The sequence below is a fragment of the Corythoichthys intestinalis genome, chromosome 9, assembly GCF_030265065.1.
Source record: "Corythoichthys intestinalis isolate RoL2023-P3 chromosome 9, ASM3026506v1, whole genome shotgun sequence".
Lineage (NCBI taxonomy): Eukaryota > Metazoa > Chordata > Actinopteri > Syngnathiformes > Syngnathidae > Corythoichthys > Corythoichthys intestinalis.
In genome coordinates, this window is record NC_080403.1 from 50059667 (window position 1) to 50080704 (window position 21038).

At 39.8% G+C, this 21038-nt stretch overlaps 2 protein-coding genes across 4 annotated transcripts in view; one reads left to right on the plus strand and one right to left on the minus strand.

Annotated features, from left to right (window-relative positions):
* Positions 1-5073: 5073 nt before the first annotated feature.
* On the minus strand, positions 5074-6441 carry rps10 (ribosomal protein S10). Its single transcript, XM_057846197.1, has 6 exons — positions 6298-6441; positions 5763-5912; positions 5518-5692; positions 5367-5444; positions 5231-5286; positions 5074-5152 (listed from the first exon to the last, which is right to left on the minus strand). Exons 2-6 carry the CDS (start codon positions 5910-5912, stop codon positions 5111-5113), a joined length of 501 nt encoding a protein of 166 aa, XP_057702180.1. The 5' UTR covers positions 6298-6441; the 3' UTR covers positions 5074-5110.
* Positions 6442-8845: 2404 nt separating this feature from the next.
* pacsin1b (protein kinase C and casein kinase substrate in neurons 1b) overlaps positions 8846-21038 on the plus strand; it is a 58254-nt gene continuing 46061 nt past the window's right edge. The window contains exons 1-2 of one of the 3 annotated variants that reach the window (XM_057846195.1): positions 8885-8927; positions 16241-16406. The gene's annotated coding sequence lies outside the window, so the exon portion shown is untranslated. Of the gene's footprint in view, positions 8928-16033; positions 16407-21038 lie in introns of those variants that run through there. The other 2 variants (XM_057846193.1, XM_057846196.1) reach the window with 2 other exon arrangements.

A 21038-nucleotide genomic window follows, 5' to 3' on the forward strand; every position in this document is an offset into this window, starting at 1 on the left:
AAGTCTCTTTAGCCGCGAAAGCCGTCGGCTCCATACTGTGAAACTGGAGGCGCTGTTGTAGATAAAGCACGGGAGAGGTTTTTATTGTAAATTTATTTCTGTATAGATCAACGGCGAAAGTACAAAAGGTGTCGTTTCAAAAATGAGAACGGGGATCGAGGAAGTGCCAGTTAGCCGTCGGTACGGAACGAGCAGTAAGCTAGCAAGACAGTTGGAGGGGGAAAGACTGTGGTAAAAACGGACGCTTTGATTTTTTTACAGGGGAGTTCGGAGGTAGTTACAGGCAAGACGGCGGGGAAAGACGTCAGTTTTCGGTCAACGGCGACCCGCAAATTTGGCGGTTTGCAATGTAAGATCAGAGCTGGAAGACTGGCGGCCATTTTGAGTGAGGTACTAAAGTCCACTTGCAATTTCCCCAAGATAATTAATGCTCTCAAAAATGAACTCATTTGCAAATTTTCTATATTGCAAAATAGCTTCAAATAGTGGAATCAAATTAGCAAAAAGTTGTTAGCGTTCCATCTCCCAGTCTTGGTTTTTTTAAATTTTTTTTATTTCAGTCCCGGCAACCACGACTGAATTTACTATACTTCCTCAACCCGTAAAAATGAGGAATCTCATTTATTGCCGTCTAATCAGATAGGTGCGCTGGCCAAAGTCTTAAGTTTACGACGCCCCTCTCCGAACAGTCGTAAGGTTCCGGCGTTTCATCTGAATGTGCAATTCAGTCGCAGAGGGCAACGACCTCAGACACTCCCCGCGAGGAAGGAATGCGTCTTTTTGAGGTTTGATGTCTTTGACAGGGGGTCACGAGGCTACTTGATTATTCATATCGTCGCATCGTCGACAAGGAAATATTTTGTACATTGGTAATGTAACATTAGGTTAAGGATTTGTCTGCTTTTTAACAAAAGTCCTGAATTAAAAGGTGGGCACCGCATGGTCTTCCTATCCAAACGTGACGTGTCTGAAATGTATTACTTTATTAAGGGAGGTGTTAAATTTAACCAAAGGTTACAGTGCAGTTGTGTATGAATTGGCGCCATCTTGTGGTCAAATGAACATTAACAGAAAGAAAAGGATTCAAACTATTTGCCTGCTGATGATTGGAATTTGGTTCCCAACATATGCACCTTCTTTCAGACCACAAATTAACACGTACTTTTGTGTTGAACGTTTCACTGGACTGTTCCTCTCCTCCCTCTTCTTTTGGGACTGTAGAATAAAACCAGTGCAAGAAGACTGAAGATTGTAATATAAATGTGCCAACAATAAACACCAGTATTTCACTATCAGCCTCACGTTTGTCCATTTCCAGTGTGCCTCAATTACTGATTCAAGGCTTTTAATCCTTTAGAGCTAACTAACTGGGTACCATTGACGGCACTAAACGTCAAAACCATTTCGACTTGGAGCTCCCAGTCAATGGATTGGACCAGTGCTGCAACGATTAATCGATTAACTCCATGTAATTATTTTAGAAGAAAAAAAAGCTTTGACTCAAATTTTGCTGCTTTGAGGATTTGTTTGATTAGAATGGCATTGTTTTTTTGTTTTTAAGTGTTTGCGCTTAGATTGATTTGGGTGGATACACTGCCCTCTAGTGGCAAGTGACTATGACTAACTCATTTTACATGGCTGAATCCAGTTGCTCCCTGTTAAGACCAACATGAGGTAAGTTTTTGTTTGAGCTAATTTTTTTATGCATTCGTAATTTTGTTTATAGGTATATTTGGCAGTATTTTGTGGGTATGTTTTCGAACGATGTGTAAAGAGCATTGTAAAAAAAAAAAAAAATTTTTTTTTTTAAAGGCATAGCATTTAAGTCAGCCATTTTTTTTGTGCAGTGCTCATTTAATTTTTATACCATTTGAGTCTAAGCTCAGATATTTTAATTTTTTCCTAAAGTGCATTTCTGCATAATTTGAAGAAAAACGCGGCAATTTTATTTTGTATTTATATGTAATGCTCTTTTGAAAGTGCAACCTTACCCTTTGTTTTACATCTCCTGAAATTTATTCTGCAACGTCGTAAATGTTCCGAATCCAATTACTCGATTATTCAAACTAACTAGTTGATTAAGCGATAAAATATATATATATATAGCGGGAAACACATGACACTTAAGTTCTAGAACTATTTTAAATTTTTTAATTTACCCTTGAGACAAGTTTACAGACACCGCACAACCGCTTTTGTTTCAACCCAGCCATAAAAAGGTAATTATATTATTTGAAATTTATCATTTTTAGCTTAGAATCATTGTCTAATAATTAGTTTACAAAAAAAAAAAAAGCGCATATTTTAAACTTTTAAACAGATGACATCACAATGAAAAAAATGGTCTGTAAATAGGTCACGGATATCTACCTCATAACTATCGCTTAATTTTATTTCTTTTGTTACTGTCGCATTTCCCCCGATATGTTAGATGATAAATAATCGATCCAAACAAAGAAAAATTAAACGTTTAAAAGGGTAAATATATGAAAAAGAAAATCTCGACCACTCCTTGATGTCTGTGATTTCTGCATCGCGACCCTTGTTATATTACCATGTTTCACCCATAAAATTCCAAAAAAATCCAGCTGTGGCCATTCACAGCTGTGTCTTGACACTCGGTGATACAGTGGGGAGAACAAGTATTTGATACTGTTTTGCTGGTTTTCCCACTTGCAAGCCATGTAGCGGTCTGTAATTTGTATCATAAGTTCTCAACTGTGAGGGACAGAATCTAATACAAAAATCCAGAAAATCACATTGTATAATTTTTAAATACTAAATTTGTATTTAACTGCATGAAATAAGTATTTGATACATTACCAACTAGTAAATATTTCGGCTCTTAGTTCTTTTTTAAGAACCCCTACTGTTCTCCGCTCATTACCGGAAGTAACTGCACCTGTTTGAACTTGTTACCTGAATAAAAGACACCTGTTCACATGCTCAAACAATCAAACTCCAACCTCTCCACAATGGCCAAGACCAAAGAGCTGGGTAAGGACATCAGGGATAAAATAATAGACCTGCACAAGGCTGGGATGGGCTACAGGAAAATAAGCAAGCAGCTTGGTGAGAAGGTAACAACTGTTGGAGCGATTATTAGAAAATGGAAGAAATTCAAGTTGACGTTCAGTCTGCCTCGTTCTGGGGCTCCATGCAAGATCTCACCTCGTGGGGCATCACTGATCATGAGGAAGGTGAGGGATCAGCCCAGAACTACACGGCAGGACCTGGTCAATGACCTGAAGAGAGCTGGAACCACAGTCTCGAAGAAAATCATCGGAAACACATTACGCCGTCATGGATTAAAATCCTACAGCGCATGTCCAGACACGTCTGAAGTTTGCCACTGACCATCTGGATGATCCAGAGGAGCAATGGGAGAAGGTCATGTGGTCGGATGAGACCAAAATTGAACTTTTTGGTCTAAACTCGGCTCGTCGTGTTTGGAGGAAAAAGGATGAGTATAACCCCAAGAACACCATCCCAACTGTGAAACATGGAGGAGGAAACATTTTTTGGGGCTGCTTCTCTGCCAAGGGTACAGGACGACTGCACCGTATTGAGGGGAGGATGGATGGGGCTATGTATCACCAGATCTTGGCTGACAACCTCCTTTCTTCAGTGAGAGCCCTGAAGATGGGTCGTGGCTGGGTCTTCCAGCGTGACGACGACCCAAAGCACACAGCCAAGGCAACTAAAGAGTGGCTCCGTAAGAAGCATCTTAAGGTCCTGGAGTGGCCTAGCCAGTCACCAGATCTGAACCAGATAGAAAATCTTTGCCTGGTACACCAGACTCAACGCTGTTCCAGCTATTGAGTCTGGCCACCATTCCCACGGATACAATTTCCAGGGCGGAGCAAGCCACAGCAAACAGACAGCGGAGTGGACCAATCAGCGACGGGCAGACCTGACGTTATTAACTGACGACGGAAGGACGAGTGACTTGCGCGCGGAAGTAAACATACGAAGAGAGTGGAGTTTATTCAACATGGCTAGCGCGAGATAGACTGTTGTCAATGACTCGTGTCGATGTGTTTTTGGTAATTTAAAACAGAATTTACCGCGGATTGGAACATGTTCTCGGTTATCCCGTTGACCATCTGTGTTGTAGAGACGACTTTCGGCGCGCAAGAGTGACGTTGCTCGTGAAGAACACGTCACGCAAATAAACGAATCTGATTTGTCGATTGATTTTGTACCTGCTCGAAAAGGCCGTTAATGGGATGGTTCCCAGACTATTTCTCTCAGTGTTTGAAAAATACAGGGAGAATAGTCTGGCAGAGCCAGGCAAAGAAAATCTATGGAGGGAGCTGAAAGTCCGTGTTGCCCGGCAGCAACCCCAAAATCTGAAGGCTCTGGAGAAAATCTGCATGGAGGAGTGGGCCAAAATCCCTGCTGCAGTGTGTGCAAACCTTGTCAAGGACTACAGGAAACGTTTGGTATCTGTAATAGCAAACAAAGGTTTCTGTACCAAATATTTTGATTTTTGTGATTATCAAACACTTACTTAATGCAATTAAATGCAAATTATTTAAAAATCATACACCGTGATTTTCTGTTTTGTTTTTTTTGTATTAGATTCCGTCCCTCACAGTTGAAGAGAACTTATGATACAAATTACAGACCTCTACATGCTTTGCAAGTGGGAAAACCAGCAAACTCGGCAGTGTATCAAATACTTGTTCTTCCCACTGTACATGCTACATGGAGTTCTTGGATCGAAACAAGGTAAGTATGCGATACCTCATTGAAGTCATGGCGTCTGTAATTCTGCTCTCACCTCCAGATAGGGTTTTGCTATTTAAAAAAAAAAATTTTTTTTTAAATGCACTCCTGTTCAAAATTTTTCTTCCCCCAGAAAATTGAGATTTTAAGCTTTCCAATGATGTATCACACATGCATATTGGACAGTTTTGAAATTTGGCCAAATTGGGGGTTTCAGAGCAGAACTTCAAGTCACCTAAGTGTTTTCCACCATATTTATATAGATAAATAGGGATGAATGTAGCACCTAATTTTATTTACTCACTTTCCACTTCCTCCCAATACAACACCGAGAGCGTGACATGTTTTCTATTTTCTTTATTGTACAGAAAGTATAAATTTACTGAGGCTGCTGTCCCCTGCCGCGCCCAAAGCCACCCTTCTGTAATGAGAAAAAGGCGGAAAAGAGTCTCAGTATATTTTTGAAGTGTAGTTTTTGATTCAACTGGTCTGTACTTACAAAGTGGAACTCTGTAGCAGATCCAGCACCGGCCTCTGCTTTCTTGTCAGCGCCAGCTAAAAGATGTAATTTTGAAATTAGCAGTTTCTCTTCAAAACTTTAATCAGCTACTTGAGTGCAGACGTCCAATACATACGTGGTGCAGCAGATCGCCTGTATGCATCTCTGTCAGACTCTCCACGGTTGAGGCGGGCCGGCCTGTCTCCTTCAGTTCCTGCGAGAAGTGACAACGTCAAGCGTCAAGCTCACGATGTCTCGGCGCAATCCTTTCATTTCATCTAACTAACCCTTAGGCCTGGGCCTGGCGGTTTCGGGGCGGGTCTGGCGACGCAGCGTGGCGGGCACGATCTCGGAGGGCAGGTGGAGGAAGTCTCGCAGGTACTGGATGCCTTCATTGGTTAGGTACCAGTAGAAGTGGCGCCAGGCAAATTGCTCCTTGACGTAACCGCACGACTTCAGCGACTGCACAGGAAAAAGCATCTATGTTAAGCCATCCCATTAAATACAGTGAAGAAACTCTATAAGGTGTTACCTGCATCGCTTTCATCACATGAAGGTTGGGCACGTTCTTGTCGGCAAGCTCGGGATGCTTGGCCAGGTGGACGTCCTTTTTAGCCACCATGACTCCCTCCTTGAAGAGGAGCTCGTAGATAGCAATGCGATTCTTCTTGGGCATCAGCATCTATTGGGTAAACACGAATCAACACATTTAGCATGCTAACGGTGCTAACTCGCTATCGAAAAGTGGCGTTTGCTTCACGGCAGTCCAAGTATGGTTTTAACCCCAGCGTAATAATAGCGACAGTCATTGGTTTTCCATAAATTTCATTTGAAAAACTATCTTAACACGACAAAGTGCTAGCTTTGGCCAAGAAAATGGCAGCCGTCTCAGAACACCGTAACCGGGTTATCACTCTACAATCAAGTTGATATCAAGCAGTCACGTCGGAAATACATCGATTATTTTAAAGCAAATGTGTACAAGGGAAGATTGTCGGGTGTGAATTTTTATTTACACTTGCGATGGTCGAGATGTATTTAGATTTAGATGCCGGTTGCTACTTTACCTTTCCACTTGATAGTAGACCGGAGCCGGAAGGAACGGGCGTCGTCGGTCAAGATGGTTTAGCTTCTCGCTAGGTGCGTTTGTTCCTATGTCGCCTCCTATCGCATTGGAAGAGAACTTCAGAAAATAAAAAAACTCATTTGCTGGCACACTCCAAACTGAAATTGATTGGAAGTGTACTACATTAACTTCACATCAGAAAGATGAAAAGAGTTACACGATGACGTCTATCATGGTCAAAGGCAGTGAAAGAACTACAGTACTTCCATGGAATGAGGTTATGTATGTAGTTCTGTTTGTATATTACTGTTCAACATTATTTTAAGAACATATAACTGGATTGTAATCTAATTTGCAGGATATGTTTGCAAGGACGTAGGTTTGGTCTCAATATTGGTAGGGATGATATAACAGCATAACCTGCATATGCACGTTTTGCTGGGGACGGGACATTTATAAAACCAAACAGATCGGGTGAATAGGGGTCAGGGCTACATTTATAACACATATGAACCTAATTAATTGATAGCCTAAATGATCAATGCAAAATAAATTTGTATTGTACTAACTTTCACACTGCAAATTTATAACGTCCTAATTTGATAATTTTTCTTAAATCTAGTCGAATAATTTTCTCCATCTTGTTTTGAGTGTTAAAACTAACAGATTAATAATACGTCAGATTATTTCACTTAAGTAAATATTACTATTTGTTCTTAGTAAGACCATACATCTCAAAGTTGGTCATTTTCCCCCCAAATCCAGAAAGATTTGCTTTCAAATAATGTTTTGAACAATATCTATTCTTGAATTAAGAACATTTATGACAAACAAGTTTTTTTTTTTTAGATTAAACATACTAAATTTTTGTTCAAATAAGTCTGTTAATCTTATTTTCAGCTGGCTATTTTTCTTATTTCAAGAAATCTGAGTAAAATTTACTTGATACACTGGCAGATCATTTCACTTATTTCTAGTAGATTTACACTTAAAACAAGGGAATTTAACTAGTTTTGAGGAGGTGTGTTTTTGCAGTACATATGTTTTGATTCAGGTGATACATCGTTTGAACCGAACCTTTGTTTTCAAAAACTACTAAAACATTTTGAAAACTTCAGAACAAATGTCAGGATTTTATTAGGAAATTTAAATTACAATATTTGAACATACCTAAATTATATTAACATACACAATAAATTCACACTTGTTAATAATGTCTTAACTATTCAGGTATGCAAAAATACAAAAATAAATGTCTTAAGACCGCTCAACATTGTCTAAATAAATAAATTAAATATAATTGAGAAAACTTCTAGGTCAGGGTATAACAAAAATAAATAAAAATGGAGCCTCAACAAAATATGAAAACCTTTTACCTGGACCATGATTAATGTATGATTATCTGAAAAGAAATTCTGCGTATGCTGCAAATAAAAATATTTCTTAAAATAAATAACGTAGTATTTTGTTGATCTAAATTACTATTTTATATTTTTGCGTATCTTAGTAATTATTTTACTATTTTATTAAATAATTTACTTGTTTTGCTAGTTATCATTAATATGAATTAATTCAATTTTAGCTGGCAACCAGTACAGCGCGTACCCTGACTCTTGCCCGTTGATAGCTGGGATAAGCTCCAGCACCCCCGCAACCCTCGCGAGGACAAAGCGGTTTAGACGATGAATGTATTAATCAATAATTCAATTTTAAATATTAACAGCATTTCTTTGACAAGTTTACATTTTTCAATGTATTGTATATTGTTTTATACGTATTTTATATATTTTCTCATTGCAGCCTTTGACAGTGAATTCAGTCCTTCCAGTTTAAATAAATTGGACGTCTATTGTAATGAGTTAAATACAATGACATTAAAAAAAATAAAATAAAATAAAAAATTCAACCAGAGTATTTCCGGTTATATTCATTTGAATTATTTTTTAATGAATAAATATATTCAGAAAAACATTAAAAGTATATATTTTAAAAAACATAATATTGATTCATAATCTTTTTTTTTTTTTTAATGCATCTAATAATAATTAGGATCTTACATCCACGAATATGGAAAATAATAGCATTTGGTCACAGTAATTACCATTAATTTTGAAAACAACCACAAATGGCCTTACTCTCTCAGTCAAAATGCATTTGACGTCTATTGCTGTCATTGGCCGCTAAAGAGCTACACAAAACATTTAAAGTTTTTAAACACACAAAATAATTAGTTTCAACGCCACAGTTCCCAAAATTAATTGAATTGAATCGTATTTGCAATCAAATTTGAGCTTAATGTGCACTAAAATGCGCATTATGCAAATAATGACGTGTCTGTTCGTCATATTATTATTTTTTATTAATATCTGTGTGATTCATGTGAAATTCATCACGTAATAATACTTACTTCATGATCTTTGAAGCCCCGTTGTGCTCCGTTGCTTACATTGTTTTGAAATCGTAACCGTGTGGTTACGTATTCTCTTTAATTTTGAAGCAGACAAAGAGCTTCCCGGAAATGCGCCTCGTCATCTGTCACTTGACGTCACCTCTCTCGCCAGCTCGCCATAGAGGAGAGGCGATGCCTCTCGTCTTGCAAGACTGAAGCCACCAAGTGGGTCTCCCTCGTTGGTATGTCATCTTTTTTCAATCATTCTCATGATAATTTATCACGCATTATCTGCTAGCTAGCTATCTTACGTGCACCGTAACTGATATGAACTCATTTGCTGCCGTTGTAGGTGATAGACGAGCCAGAGTGGCTCTAAAAATGAGCTGGTTTATATTTTGCACGCAGTAACTTTGGAATATTCACATTTAAAACGTCCAAATTAAGAAAACCCATCAACAACATTACGAATATTCTAACGGCTTTATTGGTTTTTTTTTTTTTTTTTTTTCATACATTAAACCATTGACGGCAATAGACGTCCAATCCAATTGGACTGGGAGGGGCTGACAGTCAACTGCCATCTCTCCCAGTCCAATTGGATTGGACGTCTATCACCGTCAATGGTACTGAAACGTGATCATTCAAAACCAGCCATCCCAGATAAATGGAATTTATCTATTCATATGTAGTATGTTTAAAAAAACAACAACAAAACTGAACAAAAAACAAACTTTTTTGTCGTGCATATTAGAATTTGTCAGAGTCGAAGCTAAAGTGTTTTTTAATTTTTCAATTTTTAGATATTATGTACTATAATTGATTTCAGCGTGGTAGGTGACATTAGAACTAACATACCTGTTATCTGTGATCTAACGCATCCATTCAGTGTCTGCTTTAAACTCATTGTAATGCAGTTTAATGTAAGAGTATTATGAACCATTGCACCCAAGTGTGCTATTGCATCTGACCGTCATGCTGCGCTGAGCTCGGTGGGCTCTGTCCACGGTTCTGAAGTGTCTGTTACAACACGTGTTCTAACAGGCCTCCCACATGAGCTGCTTTTATATGAAACTATTTGAGGTAGTGTTTCGCTTTAAGGATGAGTTGACTACCTGTTATCTCGTGTCATGTGTTTTACATGTGCAACCAGTGGTTAAAGTGGGATTTGAGAGGTGAGGGAGCCTTAAAATTTGGTGTTGCGGCACAGTTATAATAAATAATTGTATTGACTTTATTCTCAAAAGAGAGATACAGGCCGGATTAGGAGGAAAACACACATAGTAATCTAAAATGGCTATCTAAGGAAAAGAAACTGCAAACTAACAGTATAACACAGCGAGTTGGACAAAGACTAAAGTGAAAACCAAGCCTATAAAGACACACAGGTGAAAGAAACAAGACTTTGTTTTCTTCATGCAGCTCCATCTTTAACAACAAAATTATTAGATATTAACACTTACAGTCCCTGACAAAAGTGTTGTCGCTTATCCATTTTGTAGAAACAATTGCTAATAACCTGATTTTTAATTATTCAATTGGTTTCAGAAATAGCTCATATGAAAGCTAAGACACTTCCAAATGATGTTGAATGTACAAAAAAATCTTTGTTTCGCTGAAAAAAGATTTATCGTTTAATTAAGACATAAAGGTCAAATTTTGGCAAGACAAAAGATTTGTCATCTACAGAAAGTAGTGTGAAAATTGAACAAAAAATGTACTTCAAATACAAAAATATGTTACGTAACACAAGCGAATTAAGTAGTGGTGCTGTGAGATCCAAATTTAATATTTTGTATGACTTCCATGGGCTTCAAGGACTGCATCCATGCGGTTCAGCAAGGATTCATACAATTTATTGATGAAGTCATCAGGACAATCAAAGAAAGCAGTCTTGCATTCCTCCCAGGGTTCATCAACATTCTTGGGTTTCGTCTTCCATGCTTCCTCTTTCATCCTACCCCAGACAGGCTCAATGATGTTCATGTCTGGTGACAGGGCTGGCCAGTCCTGGAGGATCTTGATCTTCTTTGCCCTGAGGAACTTTGAGGTAGAGATTGAAGTATGCGATGGAGCACCATCCTGCTGCAGAATTTGTCCCTTTTTATGGTTAGGAATGTAAGAGGCAGCTAAGATTTGTTGATATTTCAGACTATTTATGTTGCCTTCCACCCTGCAGATCTCTCAGGTTGCAATTAAAAAACTGTGTGGCATTTGCCAAGGCCCATAGCCTGTCAAAAGGATGGACGCTGGAAAAGTGGCAAATGGTGGATTTTTCAGATGAATCTTCCATTGAATTACATCACAATCACCGCGAATATTGCAGGAGACCTACTGGAGCCCGCATGGATCATCCGCACTCAAGATCCGAGTTTGGTGGTGGCAAAATCATAGTCTGGGGTTACATCCAGTATGGGGGTTTGCAAGAGATCTGCAACATAGATAGTCTGAAATATTAACAAATCTAAACTGCCTCTTACATTCGTAACCATAAAAGGGACAAATTCTGCAACAGGATGGTGCTCCATCGCATACTTCAATCCCCACCTCAAAGTTCCTCAAGGCAAAGAAGATCAAGATCCTCCAGGACTGGCCAGCCCAGTCACCAGACATGAACATCATTGAGCATGTCTGGGGTAGGATGAAAGAGGAAGCATGGAAGACGAAACCCAGGAATGTTGATGAACCCTGGGAGGAATGCAAGACTGCTTTCTTTGATGTTCCTAATGACTTGTATGACTCCTTGCCGAACCGCATGGATGCAGTCCTTCAAGCCCATGGAAGTCATAGAAAATATTATATTTGGATCTCACAGCACCACTACTTAAATCGCTTATGTTATGTAACATATTTTTGTATTTGAAGTACATTTTTGTTCAATTTTCACACTACTTTCTGTAGGCGACAAAACTTTTGTCTTGACAAAATTTGACATTTATGTCTTCACTTAATGATATACCGGGTTTTTTTTTCAGTGAAACAAATATATTTTTGTACATTCAACATCATTTGGGAGGGTCTTAGCTTTCATATGAGCCATTTTTGAAACCAATTAAATAATTAAAAGTCAGGTTATTAGCAATTGTCTCTACAAAGTGGATAAGCGAAAAGACTTGTCAGGGACTGTGTGTATATTTTAATAAATGGCTTTTAAGTACTTCAAATGTAATAATTACAATAAGTTTTAAGCATGTTACTATCTCACCAAACTATTTTGAAACAGGAATAAAGTAGAAAAATGCTTGTCTTTATTCAATGCTTTATTGAGTGAGTCCACTCAAATCTGCTCAAGGTGCTCACTTACACGCAATGAGTTGCCATAGCAACTGTTTAACAAGTTAATCGATGATTGACGTATGCGGCGCTTTGAAGTTTCGGCTTTCCAGCGTCTCTGGCAAGATCAAACCTTAACGTCCGTCAATCATCGTTAACTTTAATAAGCAACTCCTATGCACTGCCTGACCAAGAAAAATTCTGCATTTATTTATTTATTTTTTTTGTTGAAAAAAAATCCGCGAGGGACCGAGGGCGCAAAGCTTGTAGCGCGAAGTAGCGAGGGATCACTGTTTTACAGAAGTTTTTCATCGAAGTTGTTCATTTCCTTTGATGCAAACGCCATTCTAGACTTCCGCGGACGCATTCCAACCCACATACGAGTCAAACGTACGCTAGTGGTTTGACTGACTCGGTAGATGCTGCGTGTTAATGAAGGTGGTGCTAGCAGAGGGGGATACTGCGCTCTGATTTGTTGAGCATATCAGCGCTTACATATGAGAGCGCCATGCAGACTGTGTATGCGAAAATGATATCTAGACCTTTATATACAGTCAAATCAATGGGCGCTACTGCCAGTGTGAATTATTTGTTTATTTGACTAAGTAGGCAGAGCTTGGGTTTGGAGGGCTTCGGTCCACTATAACCCATGTGTGCAACCACAATGATAGGTTGTACTGTTATAATTAGCCATTCGTTATATTGTATAACAAGTCCCTGCTTTAAAGTATTAGTATTTTTTTCTTTGAAAAAGTGACAGCTTGATTGAACCGTCCTGTTATTCAACTGTGTGTGGCACAATACACAGACAAGACCTCAGCATTTAACGTAATTAATAAGACTCAACCCGTACGTCGTCTTTTTCAACCTTCTCGTTATTCCCGGAGGGCGCCACCTTCTCATTTTGTGGCAACATCTGCTGCTCACTCCACCACCTGCCTCTCGTTTGTGACCTCCTTAGTGGGTAGAACAGGGGTCGGCAACCCACAGCTCCGGAGCGACATGAAGCTCTTCGATCCCGTGATTGCGGCTCAGTTCTTAAAAGTAAAAAAATGAGTACTTTTTTAAAATACAGTGGTATGAAAAAGTATCTAAACCTTTTGGAATTTCTCCCATTTCTGCATAAAATCCCCATTGTTGAAATTCGCCTCCCCAGTCAAGCCGCACGAAAAAAGCGACAGCCAAACAAAGTGCCACTCTGCCGATGCTGCTTCGCGCGCGCCAACCGGGAAGGCGGAATTTCGTGCGTTCATCTCTGATGTTAACCCTTTGTACTGACTCCATGTTCCAAAAGTTTGAAAAAGACTCGCCGAAAGCAGGTTGACAATTCATTTGTCTACAATGGTCAAAAACAAGGCAAAAACAGACAACAGAGGGACAATTCTGGATCCAAAACGAGGCTACACGTTTCCGAGCAGCAAAATCTGTCTTATCTCAGTGTCCAGTGTTTTTTAAGTCAGTGGTGTAGTGGGCCGGCCGTAGGTGTGTCCGGGCGTTGCTTTTGGGTCCTCCCCTCTGTGGGCGGTTTTGGGCAGCTTAGGTTCGTGCGCGGATGGGACTTGGTTGCCACCGCGACCGACGCTGGTCTTGACGTCTCAAGCGCCCGCTATCAACTTTGTTATCCGGGCTGGCTCTACTTGTTTTAGGACAGACAGCGCTTTGTCCTTGCAGAACTGATTTGCAAGTTTTGGTGCGTCAATCTTGCTCGTGACGAATATGTTGGGCTTCTATGATAAGATGTCGTTGTGTATCTATGCTGCTTTTCATTAAACTATGGTGTGCTATTTATTTTATATTAGGTGCAGTCCTACAGTAAATATGAGAAATGATACTATTCCCTGGTTAATTATATTACGTGTGTTCGAGTAATGCAAACAGTTAAACTGTGCCTACGAGAAATGGTACCATTTTTCCTTTTCCCCCTCAGGAGCCCCGATAAGGTGATTAACTTCACTGTGTCAAGAGCACTGAGTGAAGTCTGCCTAAACTATAGTTAGATGAATGTGTTAGACTAATGCAAACAATAATATGGTGTGTGCGAGAACGGTACCTTTTCCCTTCACCATCAAATGTGATTTGTCAAAATCACACAGATGAAACAACAGTGTCTGCTTTAGCTAAACCCACCCAAACATTTATAGGTTTTTATATTTTAATGAGGATAGTATGCAAACAATGACAGAAGGGGAAAAAATAAGTAAGTGAACATTTAATATTTTGTGGCCGCCCCCTTTGGCAGCAATAACTTCAAGTAAGCCCTTCCTGTAGCTGCGGATCAGTCTGGCACATCGATCAGGACTAATCTTGGCCCGTTCATTTCTACAAAACTGCTGTAGTTCAGTTAGATTCCTGGGATGTCTGTTATGAATCACTGTCTTTAGGTCATGCCACGGCATTTCTTAGGGGTACAAGTCTGGACTTTGACTTGTCCTCTCCAGAATGTGCATTTTGTTCCTCTGAAACCATTCAGAAGTTGATTTACGTCTGTGTTTTTGGATTATTGTCTTGTTGCGGCATCCATCCTCTTTTTAGCTTCAACTGTCTGAAAGACTGCCTCAGGATTTGCTGGTAAAATATCCTGATAAACTTTTGAATTCATTCTTCCATTAATGTCTGCAAGTTTTCCAGGCCCTGAGGCATCAAAACAGCCCCAAATCATGATGCTCCCTCCACCAAGTTTCACGGTGGGAATGAGGGGTTGATGTTGGTGAGCTGTTCCATTTTTCCTCATCATGCCGTTGTTACTCCAAAACAATTCAACTTTGGTTTCATCAGTCCACAAAATATTTTGCCAAAACATCTGTAGAGTGTTCAAGTGCCTTTTTGTGAACATTAAACGAGCAACAATGTGTTTCTTGGACAGCAGTGGCTTCCTCCGTGGAGTCCTCCTATGAACACCATTCTTGGCCATAGTTTTAGGTATAGTTGATGTGTGCACAGAGATATTGGACTGTGCCAGTGATTTCTGTAAGACTTCAGCAGAAACTCTTGGGTTCTTTGTTACGTCTCTGAGTATTCTGCGCTGAACTCTTGGCGTCATCTTTGGTGGACAGTCACTCCTTGGGAGAGAAGACAAACTCTCCATTGGTAGAAAACTTTTCTGATTGTCGATTGATGAACATCCAGACTTTTAGAGATGGTTTTCTATCCTTTCCCAGCTTTATAAAAATCAACAATCCTTTATTCGCTTGTCTTCAGACAGCTCTTTTGACCAGGCCATGATGCACATCACACAATGCTTCTCATCAAGACAATTCTTACCAGGTGTGTGTTTTATAGTGGGCCGGGCAGCTTTAAATCACTCATCAGTGATTGGGCACACACCTGACGTAAACTGTTTGGTAAAAATTGGTTTCAATTGCTCTTTAAGTCTCCTTAGGCAGAGGGTTCACTTACTTATTTTTCCCCCGTCTGTCATTGTTTGCATGCTATCCCCATTAAAATATGAAAACGTATAAATGTTTGGGTGGTTTTAGTTAAAGCACTGTTTTTTTCATCTGTGTGGTTTTGACAAAGATCAGATTCCATCTGATGGTGATTGGCTGTAGGAATGTGAGAAATTCCAAAAGGTTCAGATACTTTTTCATACCACTGTATATTGTGGCACTCCCCAGATTTAACAAAGGAACTCATCTTCTTTTTAGTAAGCAAACTAAGTCAAGCTTACTTGTTTTTTATCTTTATTGACATGAATTCACCAACTATGTACAGTCTCGGTTTCACTGTATGACTTTGCATCATTCACACTAATGGCGCTGAAAAGCAGACTGGGAGAAAGGAAGTGCCCCAAGCGATGCTAGACAGCATTCAACGGCGTAAATGGATTGGACCTCTATCACTGTCAGTGGCACTGAAACATCTATTCACTTACAGCCCACCCAGTTCAAATATATTAGACGTATCTCGTCGTCTGTGGCAGCGATTTAAGTTAAATGCAGGTGCTTCAACAGTACACAAAGTATCGACTATTACACTAAAAGGCTTCAGCTATCCATTTATTTAAGTACACTTATGATATAACATTAAATGATTCATAAGCTCCATTGATTTAATGCCAGCTGCTGTTTGGGATCAAGTGTTTCTTCACTGTAATCACCGTTAATAGTCATTCATGGAGATATCCTGTACTTATTTGAGGTAAATTACAGCATATGCGCAAATAGTTGGAACCATGCCACACGGGGGTTGATTCTGGATCCTTTGGTTGGCGTTAGGCACCATTTTGCACTTAAAACGGTTCATGGCTCTCTCGACATTTAAACAACAGCCACCTTTTTCCTAGACGTGTGCGTGCAGCTGCAGTGCCTCGAAGGAAGTCATCCTGTCCAGTCTCGTCTTCCTGACCGTCGAGGCGGCTAAATGTTTGGCTTCAATGAGTGACCTTGTTCGCCATGCCAAGCAGTTTCACTTCATCCCTTCCACGACCATCCTTGCCCAAGTGTAGAAAGGTTCTGATAAGGCACAATATCATGATACCATATTCAAATTCAGTTTTCTGATTAGAGGTCAACCGATATGGGATTTTCAAAGGCCTATACCAATTGAAACAACAACTAAAAAAGCCAATTGCTGATGTCTAAAGCCGATTTTGTAAGCCGATATTTGAGGCAGATATACACTGCTGGCCAAAAGTATTGGCACCCCTGCAATTCTGTTAGATAATGTTCAATTTCTTCCAGAAAATGATTGCAATTACAAATGCTTTGGTAGTAACATCTTCATTCATTTTGCCTTTAATGAAAAAACACAAAAGAGAATGGTAAAAAAAAAATTAAATCATGATCATTTTACACAAAACTCCAAAAAAGGCTGGCACCCTTTGAAAATACATGTGATACTTCTCTAATTTGTGTAATTAACAGCACCTGTTACTTACCTATGGCACATAACAGGTGGTGGCAATAACTAAATCACACTTGCAGCCAGTTAAAATGGATTAAAGTTGACTCCACCTCTGTCCTGTGTCCTTGTGTGTACCACATTGAGCATGGAGAAAAGAAAGAAGACCAAAGAACTGTCTGAGGACTTGAGAAGCAAAATTGTGAGGAAGCATGGGCAATCTTAAGGCTACAACTCCATCTCCAAAGACCTGAATGTTCCTGTGTCTACCGTGCGTAGTGTCATCAATAAGTGTGAAGCCCACGGCACTGTGGCTAAACTCCACAGAGTAGGATGTAAAAGAAAAATTGACGAGACATTTCAACAAAGGATTGTGCGGATGGTAGATAAAGAACCTCGATTAACATCCAAACGAGTTCAAGCTGTCCTGCAGTCCAAGGGTACAACAATGTCAACCTGTACTATCTGTCGGCATCTGAATGAAAGGGACTGTATGGTAGGATACCCAGGAAGACCGTACTTCTGACCCAGAGACGTAAAAAAGCCAGGCTGGAGTTTGCCAAAACGTACCTGAGAAAGCCAAAAACGTTTTGGAAGAATATTCTCTGGTCAGATAAGACAAAAGTAGAGCTTTTTGGGAAAAGGCATCGACATAGAGTTTACAGAAGAAAAAAACAAGGCCTTCAAAGAAAAGAACACGGTCCCCACAGTCAAACATGGCGTAGATTCCCTGATGTTTTGGGGTTGCTTTGCTACCTCTGGAACTGGACTGCTTGACCGTGTGCATGGCATTATGCAGACTACCAACAAATTTTGCAGCATAATGTAGGGCCCAGTGTGAGAAAGCTGGGTCTCCCTCAGAGGTCATGGGTCTTCCAGCAGGACAATTACCCAAAACACACTTCAAAAAGCACTAGGAAATGGTTTGAGAGAAAAGCACTAGAGACTTCTAAAGTGGGCAGCAATGAGTCCAGACCTGAATCCCATAGAAAACCTGTGGAGAGATCTAAAAATGGCAGTTTGGAGAAGGCACCCTTCAAATCTCAGAGACCTGGATGAGTTGGCCAAAGAAGAGTGGTCTAAAATTCCAGCAGAGCATTGTAAGAAACTCATTGATGGATACCGGAAACGGTTGTTCGCACTTATTTTGTCTAAAGGTTTTGCTACGATGTATTAGGCTGAGGGTGCCAATACTTTTTGTCTGGCCCATTTTTGGAGTTTTGTTTAAAATGTTAATGATTTCAGTTTTTTTTTTTAATTCTCTTTTGTGTTTTTTCATTGCAAGCAAACAAACTGAAGACTTTATTACCAAAGCATTTGTAATTGCAATTGTTTTCTGGGAGTAATTGAGCATTATCTTACAGGGTTGCCAATACTTTTGGCCAGCAGTTTACCATTTAAAGCATGAAAGGCAAGTGAAACACTCATTATATAAATGTACAAGATACAATGTTCGAAGTAAAAATTTTATACTGCTACTTCCTTTGTAACTCTAGCCACTAGGCGGTGCAAAATCTTTGCAAAAATTAACAAGCGTCAACCAAACAGTGAACATAACATTTATCATATTATATCGGCTATATATCGGCTCATATCGGCCAATCTTGAACAAAATGCGTATATTGGCCAGCCAACATATCGATCAACATTTTTAAGAAAGATCATCACCCAAAAAGTGAACATAAAAGTTATCCTATTATAGCTACATATTGGCCTATGGCCGATCTTGTAAAGAGTCCGTATATCGGCCAAATATATCAGGCAGCTGATATAATTTAATTCAAATCAAACTCATGCTCTAAAAAGTATTATTTTCTAAAATTGGTTTTAAAAACAACTATTCCCCGTGAAAATAAATATTTTAAAGCAATACTCGGTAACTTTTTCAACCCTTATAAAATATTTTCATAGCATTTGCGATGTCAACTGACGACTAGTTGAATGACACCTCTTTTATATCTCGAGGAGTTCTGTATCGCTTTCAACGACACTAATTAAATTTGAAGAGGGTGGCAGGAACCCTGGGACATAAAATAACAAACAAATGTGCTGACTGCTTTACTGCATATATCTTTTTCCCCCATTTATTATAAAGACGGAAGTCGATGCGAACGCTTTGGCGCAAATTCTACAAAAATGGCAAAGCAACAAAAGAGACAAAAAGTTTTGTCCGAGGAGGGGAAAAAAGGGAGGCTACCAGGATACCTAAATAAACATTTGCCCAGCTTTCACTCGCTGGCATGACACGCGTTGGGGTGGTGGGGGTTAGCCACACTAAGCCACACGTTTGCTAACCGTCATATGCTATTGTTTAGCCACAACTGGATTCATTACCTGATTACTATTCATCCTTCACACAACCGCTAGAAACAAAATGTCATTTAAATCCATCTGCAGGCGACAGGAAGATCATGATTTTATGACACTGTGTGGGTGTGCGCTGGTCTTCATGGGAAACGCAGTCTTCATTAAAGTGCCTGTGACAGCTTAAAAAAAATCTTAAATATCATTACTATGTGAATTAGAATCATATTTTGAGACGATCTAAATAAATGGTATGGGCATAACAAATAACAGTTTTGTGCTAAATGGAATATGAAATATTCAAAATGCATTTATTCACTACGACCTGGCAAAATTACTCCATAATGGTCAGAACTGTCGACTTCTTGCACCTCCCGAACGATATTTTTAGTTAGTCCGGCTTTTGTCATTTCCCTGCCCTGGCTTCGGAGTGCATAAACAAACCAGGAGGTGTGACAGCGGCATTTCAAAGTCTTATTCTCGCCTTTCGAAGCAAAAAATCACCCAAATGTACCCCGGATCACATCACACAGCGGCGGGATTGTCGATTGTTTTCACCGATCGGCACCCCCCCCGGCAGTGAGCAAGTGACAGTTCGTCGTTCCCCTGTTACGGGCAGGAAATCTTGTTTGCCGGGGAAGCAGCTGGAGAATGACTGCTGGACAAACTGGCCAACGTCGGAGGGGCGCGTAGCTGCACGAGCCAAACCTGGGGATAATAATCTATTGCCGGGCACACGAAGAAGGTACAGTGGGCTGGAAGTCTGGACGATATGGAGAACCGCACGAGCATAAGCCGAGTATAGCGCTCTCCAGGCGGGCACGCGAAGAGGACCGAGGAGGGTGTGCGACAAGCCGCCGGTTGTCGGCCGAGTGGCATTCTCGGTGGTCAAGGAGCATGGTCAGCCACAAAATGCAAGCCACCTCCGTATTAAAACGTGTGCCATGATATTTGACATAAAACAAAACACGGTTTACTCACTACCTTGTAAGTCCAATGGTCCCACATTTGTCGGACTTGTTTTGGCCAAGCTCGGGGTGAAAAGGAACTTTTTGAAACCCAAAAAGGCTCAGACGCCTCTCCCTGGTGCAGCAACAAGACCCTGCAGCACATTTGGCTGGCGTGATGCGAAAAATAAACGAATTAATCCGCAAAATCAGCTGAATCCGCAGTCCATCAGTGCATGCTGTAAAGCAATGCTGTACATAGTGTGAGATGCTGACTCACGTGACGTCACATTTGCATTCCTCCTCAATACAGGAAGTTATTCATTTTCATGGCGTGGGGTTAAAAAAATTGAATATATTAATTGATCGCTTCTACAAATATCCAAGCGGTCAATTTCATTAGCGGCATAAAATACCGCATGAAATCTGAAATAAACATGCTTTTTGCTGTCATAGGCACTTTAAGGCAAAACACTACTGCTTTTGTCCACCGGCGTCACTAAAATCGACCAAAACTTAAAAGTTACCTGGTATTGCTGTAAGCAACATATACAATGTTTTACATGCCAATTGAAAACAGTTAAGTATTTAAATTGTGTTTCAACAAAAGACTTATTACCAATTATCATGAGTGATTATCCTACGATTTACAGTGGGGAGAACAAGTATTTGATACACTGTCAATGGGTTTTCCCTTTGGCAGTGTATCAAATACTTGTTCTCCCCACTGTATGTGTCATTTTTTCCCCTTTCTGATCTACTGTACTCAGAAAAAAATACATGAGTGTTGCCTTTACCGAGCAGACCATGGAAAGAATCATTGTTAACTCACTCCACACCACGGGATAATCAGTCAGGATAATCTATTCCACCCCTTAAAAAAGCCAGAGTCCATTCTAAAATTGCCTATCAATATTCTAAAGATAACCCCTAGACTTGTGGCCATTCTCTTCTCTAATTCCCGAGAGATCGTAAATTGGCTTGCACAAT

Excerpts from the sequence above, each read along its gene's own strand:
- rps10 (XM_057846197.1), bottom strand. The coding sequence starts at position 5,912 with ATGCTGATGCCCAAGAAGAATCGCATTGCTATCTACGAGCTCCTCTTC. Across the intron at positions 5,693-5,762 it reads ATGTGATGAAAGCGATGCAG|TCGCTGAAGTCGTGCGGTTA; the intron begins GTAACACCTTAT and ends TTTCCTGTGCAG. Across the intron at positions 5,287-5,366 it reads CAGGCGATCTGCTGCACCAC|CTGGCGCTGACAAGAAAGCA; the intron begins GTATGTATTGGA and ends TACATCTTTTAG.